The 13,495-nt window shown below is 43.6% G+C and overlaps 1 protein-coding gene across 1 annotated transcript; it reads right to left on the minus strand.

Annotated features, from left to right (window-relative positions):
* Positions 1-161: 161 nt before the first annotated feature.
* On the minus strand, positions 162-13,478 carry LOC136420795 (uncharacterized). The gene is made up of 31 exons (XM_066407898.1): positions 13,215-13,478; positions 12,679-12,873; positions 12,091-12,232; positions 11,835-11,954; positions 10,987-11,393; positions 10,675-10,846; positions 10,088-10,524; positions 9,807-9,912; positions 9,575-9,691; positions 9,123-9,258; positions 8,791-8,968; positions 8,376-8,643; positions 8,003-8,189; positions 7,536-7,857; positions 7,298-7,417; positions 6,923-7,051; positions 6,501-6,722; positions 6,072-6,209; positions 5,750-5,927; positions 5,456-5,609; positions 5,148-5,281; positions 4,875-5,005; positions 4,289-4,436; positions 3,913-4,119; positions 3,512-3,715; positions 2,564-3,325; positions 2,172-2,393; positions 1,968-2,057; positions 1,400-1,725; positions 1,040-1,241; positions 162-784 (listed from the first exon to the last, which is right to left on the minus strand). Exons 1-31 carry the CDS (start codon positions 13,464-13,466, stop codon positions 519-521), a joined length of 6,672 nt encoding a protein of 2,223 aa, XP_066263995.1. The 5' UTR covers positions 13,467-13,478; the 3' UTR covers positions 162-518.
* Positions 13,479-13,495: the final 17 nt, after the last annotated feature.

Below are 13,495 nucleotides of genomic sequence, written 5' to 3' on the forward strand. Positions count from 1 at the left end.
TGTTGTGAAATAAACTAAGATCACAATTTCATTACCCTTTGGCTGCCCAACGCCTGTGAACTGAGGGCTAAAAACGGTCCTTTGCAAGTTCCTCTGGTTATCAATGTTAGTGCTTCAAACAGCAAGATCCAAGAATTTTCTCCCACCAAGACTTATATCTATACTATTGTATACTTATCAGCCAATGCTGCAAAATCTATCAATATTTTCTAGTGACATATTCTCTATTCACTATGGCTATGCCATTTCATGTAAACATTCTGCGTACATATTACGTACAAGCACGGCCCTAAGTCCCAATCGGTTATACATATCAGTAATCTATACGTATCAGTCAGTAACAACGTATACCCTCATTAGCGAATGATAATATATGAAGCTTATTGTCTTTTACATGCAGCGCGCTATTGTCTGTCGCCATATGCATGTACAACAGACTTCAGGAGCATTATCAAAATCGTGGTAATTATCTGTAAATTCCTTTTCATAAATGTGAGTGGTGCTCTTGATATTCATGTTTAACGAATGAAGTCAAAGGCTACGTTTTCATACATCCCGACTGGGTTGATGGCAGTGATAGTTCCGAAGTGGTGCTTAGTAGGATCCACCGGCCCTACTTTGATGTTGGTCTCCACGGTCTCAACCCACTGTTGCACGTCATTTCCGCCAAGGGTTGTGCCAATGGTGATCTCGTACACAAGGTCTGTTGCTGCATCAAAGACTCCTTCCCAGTCTATCACTACGTTCGTGTCATCTTCCCAGCTGTGGGTCACATTAGACTCCCCTGAAAAACAATATGAACGTCAGATGGGGTATTTACGACAGAGTATCAATGAAATAGCAACATTCATATTGTAATTTTTTTATACATGTACATACCAAACCTGTAATAGTCTTACATCCACAATACGTTAAACGAGCATGGTAAACTTTGGCTGTACCACAAATGCCTGGATAAAGAACACGTGGTGGCTTTGATTGTTGAGTTGAAGATAAGTTGTTTATACATCACTGAATTATTGTACAAAAGCTGTAATACCTGACACAGACGGGCTACTATTGATGATCTGGACATCAGCCTGGAGTGACGCACTCTCCATCTGGACATTGTTGACGGCGCGGAGAAACACCTTGTAGCTGGCGTCTGGCTGAAGATGAAGGCCCAATATAGTACTCGTGTCTCCATAGGGAGTCAGACTGTACCAAGTTGAGTTATCCGAACCCGGTCCCTCCAGGGTATACTGCATGGATTGAGACATGTATTTGGTGAAGTATCAACACTAGGTCTACTTTTATCTGAAGTGTGACAATACAAGTTTACTACAGTTCTCTTCTGTAGCAGATTCCGGGTGTAGAGAAGCATACAGTGCTAGATTTTTACATTTTCGGAGCCTCATACCTGGTAAGCTGCTATGCCTGTCGTGTCAGTGAATCCGCCCCATGACAGCTGCAGCATGTCCGTTTGTGACTGGTGATTGCCTCGTGTGGGATAGTGTGTCTCTGAGCGAGTCAGCACACTTAGCTGTGCTGCGGCCGTGCTGGGCGGGCTCTTCACTATGGTGACGCCGTCGGACGACATGGTGGAGTACAGACCCACGTTGTTGTGGCATCTCACGGTGACGTAGACTGTCTGTCCGTGGGAAAGACCACTCACCGACTTTGAAGCACTACCGGAGTTTTCAGACACAGTGTAATCACTGATTGAAGACGACCCGGGGTCCATGCCTGTGGTAGGAGATCAAGAGACGTGAAAATTAATTGATTCGTCATTTGTGTCCATTGAAGGACTTAAGGAGCAAACTAGGTAACGACAATCTAACTTCCAAACAAAACGTTGACATCACAATTCTTCATAGCAACGTGGAAAGAAATAAGGCCTTATCATTAATTCACAAAAAGACTGTAAACAAACACTGTTAATGAAATGATGGCAGTATTGATATTCTGTACTAAAAGGTATCATGTACCTATTGCCCACTCGATCCTGCTGATTCCGCTTTCCGGATCTGAAGCATCCCAGTTTGCGGAAATGACGTTGTCACTTTGGAAGTCGTCATCTGGAATAGAAGAAAGAACGCTAGTCATTCACTTTATCTATTCATTGAAGTGTCAAAGAAACTGACATGATTTGATTTGATAATTGATATTCGCGACTGTGACATTGCACATACCCTTGTCACTGGATCCATCCCGAACGAAGGATATGACTGGAGGCGTTTTGTCCACCATGGCTGGTTGCGAATGCACCACACTGCGAAGTCCAGCTGAGTTGACCGCCACGACAGTGACGTAGACGTTTGAACCTTGGGTTAGGGTCAAGTCACTGTTGATTGCTTGGTCACTGGTTCCAACAGAGCGGAAAGCCTGCAGTTGGGTTCCTCCTTGTACTGTGCCTGTTGACAAAAATGTACGTTTTGTCACTAGCTGTATAAAACAAGCTATTACATATAGAACACATCCAGGTTTGTAAATGGTGATGCACTTTATGTAACCCGTCACACATGTAGCATTCGGGGACTAGATATCTGATACTGCAATGACAATAGTGAAGAAGTGGACATACCTATAGCCCATATGTTGTCAACTATGGGACTCTCCATGTCCACAAATCCCCAGCTGGCGAACACTGAAGACAGGCCATGGATGATTTGAAGTTCGACATGGACGCTGTTGTTGCTGCTCATTCCTTCCTGGGCCTCCATGACGTTGCACAGCCGAACGTTAACATTGTCAACGAGGATCCCCCTCGTTCTTCCTGGCGTTTCTACAGAAATAGAGGACGACGCGCTCGTTGCTGTGAAGAAGATCGTAGCTTTTTGCCACCGGTTCTCGTTCGGTGAATCATGTCGACCAGGTCGGCGGTACAGTTGAACAACCTTGCTGATCCCAGGAGCTTGTATCAGGACTTCTTCGTCTGACCGCTTGTTCTGTACGAAGGGGTTGTGGAGGAGTGATAATGTCAGTCTGTACTTGCTGCCTGTGGTTGTAGTAAGCAGCTGTGAGAGGGAACCTGCTAGGTACAGGACATTGCTCCCGTGATCTCCCGCAGACGCGTTCAGAACAGCAGCGCTTGAGCCGTCTTCAATGGTCCAATGTGATGACGTGAAAGAAGGTAGTGAACTAAAGTCCAGCGCTTCTCCCGACTCTATGCGGATTGGGCTTGGCGATTCTTCGAATGAGAAATCTTCCAAAATATTCTGTCCGACCTCCAACTTTTCCAACGGAACCGGGGGTGTCGTGTCGATGGTCACTCCGTCAGACCTTGCGACATTTGACTGCAAACCGGCAGCGTCGACAGCGTACACTTTCGAGTAGTGCTTTACACCTGTTACAACGTAGATGTAAGATATATTAAAGTGTAGTATCCAAGTGCTTGCAATATGCAAAATGTATATATGTACACTATACTGATATATGACACGTACAATATTTGGTTTATGGTACGCCAATTGGTTCATTACTAAAACATTGAAGTCCATATTCGAGTTTCAAAACATAACGTAACCCCTACCAGAATCTAGTGCCGCGTTAAGCTGAGTCCTTGCAGCGGTTCGAAGTCCTACATCTGTAGGCGCCAATACGGAGCACTCTGCTGCTGCCGTAGTGGTTCCCAGGCACCACATGTAGTGGTGGAGAAACGACTCCGAGTCCCAGAAGCCGTGCCATGAAGCAGAGATGGACATGGACACATTTGTGTACTCAACATCGTGAAGAACTGGAAGCAAAGAACGACAACAGAACTCATTATTAGCAAAATTGGTCGGTCAAACGTGGCTAAATTAGAACACTACATGCTGCACTGTCCACTTCCTTGAAATCATTGCCACTATGACAGATACTTAATCTTAGGCTTAGAAGTGCGATTAATATATAGAAATTGTTTAAGTCAAAATCATGATAGAAGAAACATACCGATTCCGTCCATGACGACACCAGCCGTTGGCGCTATCGTGTCCACGATCACACCGTCTGACGAGGCTGTACTGTACAGCAGTACCTTGTTGAATGCACGGACGTTGCAGTGATATCTTATTCCCTCATTCAGAGATAGACCATCCAGTTGGTGCGTTGTTGTTGCGCTGCTGACCTTATTGTCCGTGTACGGTGAGATAGACTCGTCTGAAGGAGATCAATATGCTGCGTTTGGATCATTCCATTGTTTGTATTTTTCTAGTGCTAACTTCTTGCATCCAATAACTACAGTGAATTCTTTGGTGTATTTTGCACGAGCATTTCAATATAAAGTGCATCAATTATTTAAGTATCCTAGTTTCGCTTTTATATTTACCATTCGATTCAAGCCCAATAGCAACTTCAAAACCATCGATGCCGCTGTCGGTGTCGTAAAACACACCATCCCATCCACAAACAAGCGTCGCAGTTTGAGTGGTGTAGTCAATGTCTACGGTGGCAGATGTTGTCATCAGGTCTTTGACCTAAAGACCAAAGCAATAACGGTAAAAATGTTATACAGGTGGTCGGAAAATCACATTTGTGAATGAATCTTGAAGGCTTGAGTCTGATATTTCCAAAGTTTTAAAAACACCTAGTGTCGTTAGTCAGGGGTCTGTTTTAGAGTCTGTTTACACAAGAAAACAATCAAAGCAACTGGTCACTCAAGCAGCTTGAGTAACTGTAATCTTGCGTATTTTACTACCTTGATGTGTAACCTTCATCGACGTATATTTTATATGGTCTATACATGTAGGTCTAACGGTCTAGGGACTGATGCAAATACATACATCCACCAAATACATACATCCACCAATTCCATTAGAAGCAGGATATAGGTTGTGTTAACATATAATGGTACGTATATAGATATTGTTGCTCATAAGTTACGAAGCCTCTTTATTCGATTTTATATATCGTACCTTTATTGAGCTGTGAACATTAGGAGGCGTAATGTCTAACATGACCCCGCTAGAAGAAAAGACTGCGTACGTTGTCTGTGAGTACCATGCTCTGACGTAAAACACATATTCTGCTCCCCGCAAGGTGTGAGCTGTGTTAATGTAGAAAAAACACAAAGGTTAAGACAGTAATATTTCATATAGATTATTTTCGGCTAGGCTCAAAAAAATGCTGGCAAGGAAGATTAGACCATACGATGACGAGTAGACATTTGATTACAGAGATTTACTTACCACCATCTGTTGTAACGGGTAGATGGATGACACCGTAGTTGGCACCGTTTGCTTCCTGCCATATTTTGTCCTCCAAAAGATCAAACACACCGCTGCCCACAGTTTGACCCTTTTTTCCTACACTCCACTCGTATCTGTGAACATAAAAACAGTCACATACTTTGTTGCAGTCACTGCACGAAAAGACAGATTTCCATGAGTTTTTAAAGCTTGTTGGTGAAACCTGGCGTTTCCTTGCCTGTATGTAGCAGCAGACAAAGTGTACTCTGCGAGTTAGTTAGTCAGTTTCTTGAATAACTTTTAAGTACCTCTTAACTGGGAGGCCTGCATTTCTTGTGACTTTCCACTTGGCAGCCAGGAAGTCTCCAGCAGGTGTGTAATCGATGTCGTCCCCTCCAGATACCGAGGAGATGTCCGTCAGGTCGATGACATCATAAACTTCTATCAGCGTGTTTGGATTTCCTGGAGGATTTAATGGAATGTTGGTTAGTATCTGATGCACACTTAAGTACTTCAAAAAGAAATGGAGATCAAAAGCAAAGGTTCAGAGTATTGACAAGGCTCTATTTTGGTCCATAGACATTTAATCATACACAAGTTACCTCCAGTTATGTCGTTACAGGATTGTGTTGGTGTACACAGTTGGTCCTGAGGTGCGCATGTGCAGTGTCCTTGGCAGGAGTGGGCCTGGCATCTTCTCATCAGGGATAGAAAACCCCTGTCGGCGGCGGATGCAACAAGGGAAAAAGCTTCGTGGGAAGCAGGTCCTCTCAGTCCAGCCTTCAAAAGAACAACAACAAACAAAAATTACAGGTATGAACCTTGAGACTCTGATGAAAACATCAGCTTTGTTGCAACTGCTATCAAGAAAACACTACCTCATTTTTGTTTATTTCATGAGGAAGAATTGACTGATCACTGTACCTCATTGACGGCAACGATCTTGATGTAGACTGTTGAAGAACTGCTCAGCACTGTGGCAACAGGAATCTCCGCGGTATGAACCACTCCTTCCAAGGTTGTCAAAGCTGGTCCGCTGGGGGCAACCTCTACAGGTCCAGACTGCAGTTCATAGATTTAATCGTTAATGAAATTACTGTTCTGTTTCCGGTGGTAATAATGTGGTCAAAACCGCACAAGAATGTCATGGTAATAATATTTGTATCCATAAAATTGCCCAAACATCAAACGTTTCTATGGGATTTCAATTAGATGCAAGGCATTCATCCATGGGCCATGGGGTATACTGTTTGCTCCACACTATCACTTTAAGATCTTAGAGATAGAAATCGTTGTATTCTGTATATTACTAACATGTCAATTTTTTTTTACAAATTCCACTTCAATACTTACTGGAATCAGGTTGTCTGCTTCAAAGTTGGTTCCCACGAAAACTCGATAATTCCTGATCCCAGAATGCACATCGGTGAAGCCCAGCCATGCTAAGCGAAGAAGTGTAGGATTGCCGTTGACGTTGTTTTGCCACGTCATCCATCCGCTTTGAGGACGCTGATTATCTATGACGTGGTCCGTTCCTACTGCGAACGTGCCTACTGTTGGAGGTGAGCCGTCCACCTAACATAAGTGTACATTAAAGTATCAAACTCCTCTCCTAAGGCAAAACATTAATCTCAAGAATTAGCGAGTCTAAATCAGATGAACACAACAATTCCATCAAGGCATGTATCGATGTGACTACATTGACAATGTTGCTTGATTTGAATACTGTAACTTCTATCTATTTAGCAATTCTATAAACGACGATGTAAACCAACCATGATCTGGCTTGATGTAGATTCTGTGCAGAGCTGTGCCCTGTTACAGGCGACCACTGTCACCGAGTAGCTGTTCCCATCATGCAGTGTGACGTCACTGAATGTGTAGCTCTGGTCATTTCCGCTAACCTGTATAAGGGTGAAGCAAGCACGTTTTAGATCGATGAAACACATCAAATTGTAAATAAATTACTGATTCCATTCAAAAGAGTTACATTAATACACTTGCAGGTAAGTATATAGAGCCATGTACAGCCACACCACGGTAATAAGATCGAACATCTTTGATTGTCTGTATGGGAAAAACATTTCTAATGCCCCACAGCAGAGGCTTCAACATCAAAACAAATAAAACAAAGGAAACAAACGCCCCACCTTTACTGTAGGGAGGTCATGACGAGATTCTTGATGAGTGGATACAGACAGGAGATGATAATCTATGCCAGAGTCGGGGTCAGCAAGTTCCCAGGCGACTCTTAGAAGTGTCCTGATGACCTGAAATATTCAGCTTCGTATGGTGACAAGGCTATCACATATTGCGTCATATGTAGGCAGAAATCAGAAAGACTATGCAAGCTTTACCAAACTCTTCAAAAGGTTTATAGAAACATACCTGTGAATCAGCCTTCAATGAGCCCCAGCTCAGGTCAATTCCAGTCTGTGTAGTCACTGTTGGTGCGGTTGCATCAATGATGAAACCATCTGAACTTCTTTCTGCCCACAACCCTGCTTTGTTGTATGCCTTGACAGTCACGTAGATTTTGGTGTCTGCGGGCATGGGTGTTGTCATGGTAACTAATGCCGTTTCTGTCAGATGAAGTTGTGAAGGAGATAAGATATCGCTGCCGCCAGGCGATGTTCCCGCACGCCACTCGTAGTGAGACAGTTGAGAATGGGCGTCATGGAAACCAAACCAACTGGCTCGCAGTAGATATCTGAAACATTTTGGACATTATATTGAACTTTTTCTATGATCAAGGAAAGTAGAACAATTGGAGCAAGCAAGCGTCTAGCGACGAATTTCCTTCATGAATTGTACAGGTGGATTGTTACTTCCAACCATTCTAAATGTCTACTCACGCAGATGGCTGATATTGGAGATCCATGTCAGCGGCTCCATCGTACACAGTCCCTGCGACAGGCGGCGTGTCGTCTATCAGAACTCCATCAGAAGAAGCGGTAGTGCACAGTTGGGCAGCATTACACGCTGTAACCGTCACGTAGTACGTAAAACCGGAAACGAGCGGCAGATTGGATGCTGACATGTCTGGAAGACATTAGAATCAAAAACATAAAAGATATAAGAAAATTGTTTCTTTTAAGAAAAATCACCTGCCCTATACATATTAGTAATATAATATAGCTTTCTTTTTATATTATTTTTCTACAATCTGAATACTAGTTTGATTAGGATTTGCCATCCAAGAAAAATGGACGTATCGACTAAAAATACCTGATTTGATCCCAAGATCCACCTCCTCTAGGACATCTCGGCACAGTGGACATGTTCCGATTCTCCACTTGTAACTGATGATGTCTGTGTGAGGATCATGGAATCCTCCCCAATGTGCACGGATGGTTGTCTTGTCAGTCTGGTAGTCCAGGTCGTTTGGAGGGTCCGTGGGGGGTCCATCATACACAAAACCAACCTCAGGTGGGGACGTCTCAGCCACGTAGCCGTGAGAAATGGCGGTGCTGACAAGACCAGCTCCATTCTCCGCCTATTGGAAGAAATATGGAAAGTTTAAACACTTATTCCGAAAAGGTTTATAAAATAGAAACTTCTATGCCAAAACTAGAAACGAATGGGACAACACTGACTTAGTCAACTTGTACATGCAAACAAAAACACAATACAAACTACTGACCATTATTGTTACATAGTAAGTATGGCCTTCCAGCAAAGGAGGATCTATCGCTGAGTCTTCAACCATAGCATTCTCTGCAGGTTGTAAACGCACCACGTCATCCACCCCAGGAGCCGACCCAACTGCCCAGTAGAACGAGGTAACCCCGCTCTCTTTGTCGAAGAACACGTCGGACCAGCTTTGTACATGAAAGGGGAAAAATGAAAATATGTATTCATAGATCACAAATTTCTAAGAACTTTCTTACGGCTGAAGTAAATATTAGTAGTTGATACAAGAACAGGTTCTATCACGATGCTCTACTCAAAAGCATAAAAAGAAAAGCCATAAACCTGACACTGATGGAATCCAGTGATTCAAGAAATAGACCTCCAATATCAACCGCGTTGTCGTTCTTGTCAGGGGGTGTTGTATCAATGGTCACGCCATCTGAGACAGCAACGGACGACAGTCCGACAAAGTCAACTCCTGTTGAGTTATAAAAGGGTAGTTAAGATTACTGATTGGTGAGTTACCACAATATTCTGATATCTCAAATTCTGGGTTTGCAGCAGTTACAGCTGAAAGTTAACTTTGAGACAAATTTGCACTGGCTTTTGTTTTTGTGTTGTCAGACTGCTTTTTTTTAGGTTACAAACTATTCATTTCTATCTTTGTATCTATTGTACAGTACCACCTACTCATAATCCTAAGGAGGAATAAACTAGAACTTCATACAAAGCCTACGAAGCTTTGTATGAACGCTGTTGTCCTGTCTTTAATTATAAGGTGAAAAGTTGCAGACCTTTGATTGTTGCATAGTATGTAACTCCACTGTTAAGTCTCAGGTTGTGGATAATGGCACTGTTGATGTTTCCCACTTCTGTGAAATCTTTAACATCTATACCTCCAGGAGAGGTGCCTGTGAAGAGTATAAAAATACCATACAGAGTGAAAACCATTATAGCATATCGCGATTTTCATAATCATAGAGAGCTTTACTGATTTAAAAGCAACTTAGATGCCGGGTTACTCACCGATGGCGCACAGGTATGTCCTGATGCCGGAGACATGGTGAGATGTTCCGTGTTCTTCTAGGTCCACAAACGACTCCCACTTTACAACGATCTCCGAGGACGATGACTGCAGCAGGACAAAATCAGTCGTACAATCAACTACATCATCAGCCCTTATCCAGAGCATTCAAATTCCCTCTCAGTAACCACGAGGAACCTTAGCGATGTGTGAATTTTGACTTAAAGAAAAAACAGCGGCTTCTTTTGTGATTAACATGTGGATATGATTTGTCACACCATACCTGGTAACTCTTTCCGTCAGAATTCTCGATCCAAACTTTTCCCGGACTTGGCGGCGTGTGGTCTACAGTGATGCCGTCACTACATGCAGAGACTGCCGGTAGCTCCTGGCTAAACGTTTCGAACACTAGTGTTGTTCTGTTCGCGTGGATACAGATGTGATAGCGTCTGCCATGCTGGAGTACCAGATCTTCGACGTTGACGTACTCGTCAGTAGTGCTCCCGCAGGATATGGCGAGCGGATGTGAACACGGATATGGTAACTGGGTGCTGGCAGACACACTACCGTAGTCGTTGTTGCCTGTAGACTCCTCGATGACCGCCCAAACGTACTGTCCATGTCGCAGACTCGGCCACACCGCCGCCAGTGAAAACTGCGATGATGTGTAGTCCGCGTCGTCTCGGGTCCATACGGCATTCTTTTCTAGCTCAATGTGCCCTGTATGTGAACCAAGCGCATTATTTCTCCATATCAATCGCTGATGAAATGCTGGTTTACTACACACGCGACTGTGCACTTGTTTTAACAAGGAACAGTTTTCGAAGATGGTATGTCAACTGTGTATGGTCTGGCAAAATCATAACCCACCTGTAGCGTCAATTACAACATGTTGAGGTCCGATGCTGCTTCTACTGCAGTCATTGATGTCAGTTTCAACTGAAGACTGTAAACCAACTTTGTTGAAGCCACGGACAACCAGCTTTGGGCAGCCGGTAGCTAACATATGTTGGGGAACGCTGACCGTGTGTTCATGGCGTTCCTGAGAGAGCAACAATAGAAGTTATTTGAGCGCTATTACATGTATGTTGGATACTAATCAGTGGCACCCAAAATAGTATGCACAGAAACAAGCCATATTGGTTAGACCAACACAATTTTCATAAATTTCTTTACGCTTACCTCATCATTGTTGTCGAGGTCAATTGTAGTCCATGGCAATAGCAGTTCTTTTCTCTCTGTACTGGATGTCAGTGCCCACTCGTATCGACCAATCGCTCGGCTCGACACGGATGTGGGCACATCTTCGTCCCTAAAGGCGTCCCAGTTAAACGCGATTGTGGAAGAATCCTCTCCATCAGCCTCTGTCTCATTGATATTCAGGCGACCCGAAATCGGGGCATTTGGAGTGATCCACACGCCGCTACTGGCCACCGGTCCGAAGCACCCCGTTTTGTAACAAGGAGTGATCACAGACCGATATATTTTACCCGGTTGAAGGTTGAGGTTGGATTGGACTGCCTTGCCCCGTTTCACACTCAGAGACTTCGAGACTTCCAACCATGCTTCAGCTCCCAAACTCTCGTTTTCTGAAAACAGATGATATGGATTAAAGAGCGTACTTACCATCTTCTTACAAATATCCTCACCGGGCGTCCTCTGGAGTCATTCATTCTCTAGTCAGCCAAATAGTAGCCTGCTTCCAATAGTAGCATGCAACATACTGTCACAACGGAGCCTGGTTTACAGAGATCTTGCTCTTATTTGCCAATTTTCCCTCTAACCTCAAAATCGCCCAAGAGCCACCCGTTTTTTTCGCCTGAAAATCTATCAGATCGGACGGGGCTCATTGACCTTAACAGGCATTTAGCTGTAAAATTATGAAGTTGGGACTTTCCCATTTTAAAATCAGCGCATCTAAATCTGTCAAGCGCTTTATTCTCTTTATGTATCACTTGTTCTGGATATCTTATATCGAGATCTTATTCTCCATTGGTGATATCAGTTTTGTAGTAATGATGATAACTTACCGTTCTGTAACCCCTCTTCTACGGTCCAGTAGAAGCTTGTGAATCCCTGGATGTTTTCCGGCGTTTCCCAGCGTACCCAGAAAGTGGACGTCGATAGCTGAAATTCTTGTTGACAATTATCTGTAATACACAAAAAATATTTTGGTATTCAAAAGAGCGGACAACATATGAAGCTATAGCACTTTTAGGTGGAAACGAACAACAAGAAGCAATTCCTATAAGAAAATGTACTGCTGCAAGAGTGAATTTCTCTTACCGTCTAGGTTATCGAAACATCCTGGCCCATCTTTCACAACCATCCCTTCTACCCGGCCGTCGTGCTCTAGAACGGTGACCCCGTCTGAGCTGACTGTGACCGACCCTGCGTCATTTGTTGCCCTTACGGTGATGAAGTAGGTCTGGAAATTTTCAGAATGATGAAAACGTTACAACAATTTCGAAAAGTACACTTACAAGTAGTTTCACATCTGTGAACACAATTTCACCACTCTGTTGACATTAACTGGGAATTCCTTAAAAGCAATAACGTTGTGCGTCGAAAAGTTCGACAGATTTGTCAACGGTCTTTCAGTGAGCGCTCAAAGATCTCCAAGGTCTTCCAATGATCTTCTAATGATATCAAATACCTTTTAACGGTTTCAGTGAGCAATGATTTTTGGTCGACCATCGGTTGCGCAACGGTCTCCGTCCTGTGGTATCAGGCCCTACGCAAGGTTGATCAAGCTTGACCTAGTAGCTCTGTCATGTCTTCATTCAAGTGTCTCTAAGCCTATCTTTGAATGCGTGCAATTGAATGAAACTATACAGAGGGAAACGATGACTGAGAATGTTGAAGTGCACAAACCTGGAAGTATTGGAGAGCAAGACCGGTGATGGTAAATGCCGTGCTGCTAACAGGAGTAAAGGGTCGGACGTCCTGAGCACCAGAAGAAGTCCCCACTGCCACCTCATAGGTAACTGCCGCTGGATCATCACTGAAGCCGAACCAGCGTGCAGATAACACTCTGGTGCCTGTTTGGGCGTCGATGTCTTCATAATCCTTAAGAAAAGACAAAGTTATAACAACCTTGATATTTAAGTAGTCGACATTAATAGCAATTTCATTTTCCATAAAGGCAGAACTGCGAGTAATATGACAGGTAACTAGTACTTGCTTTTTGAATACTAGTACCACGATGGGCACAGGATACTACTAAGTGGGCGTGGGACAAAATAGAACACTTACTATAAAGTCAAAAGAACTTACTATAAAGTCAAAAGAACTTACTATAAAGCAAAAAGACTTAGGGGAACTTGGTCACAAAGTAAATAGCGGCTACGCGGCTGACTTGAAATAAACACTATTAGCTTTCAGATTGTATATCGATAACAACAGCTTACATGACTTCCGGCTGGGTTATCTTCATCCGGCGCAATGTCAAAGACGACACCGTACGCAGGTAATTGGCCGGGTATGCTGTAAGGTCTTGAGGTGCCTATAACCGACAAGCCTGCCGGGTTTGTCACTTTGACAAACATGTAGTAACTGTCACTTGGATGAAGGGATAATGCTTCTGATCCAATAGCTGCACAGTTCGGAGGTTGAGCGCTCACGCAGGGACCACTAGCTTCAACATCACGGAAACTCGACATGTCAGCGGAGCTTGGGTGGCGTCCTAAAT

This window comes from Branchiostoma lanceolatum, chromosome 15 (genome assembly GCF_035083965.1).
Source record: "Branchiostoma lanceolatum isolate klBraLanc5 chromosome 15, klBraLanc5.hap2, whole genome shotgun sequence".
In the NCBI taxonomy this organism is placed as follows: domain Eukaryota; kingdom Metazoa; phylum Chordata; class Leptocardii; order Amphioxiformes; family Branchiostomatidae; genus Branchiostoma; species Branchiostoma lanceolatum.

Excerpts from the sequence above, each read along its gene's own strand:
- LOC136420795 (XM_066407898.1), bottom strand. The coding sequence starts at position 13,466 with ATGTCGAGTTTCCGTGATGTTGAAGCTAGTGGTCCCTGCGTGAGCGCT. Across the intron at positions 10,525-10,674 it reads TGTTGTAATTGACGCTACAG|GGCACATTGAGCTAGAAAAG; the intron begins GTGGGTTATGAT and ends GTTCACATACAG. Across the intron at positions 5,928-6,071 it reads AGATCGTTGCCGTCAATGAG|GCTGGACTGAGAGGACCTGC; the intron begins GTACAGTGATCA and ends GTTCTTTTGAAG.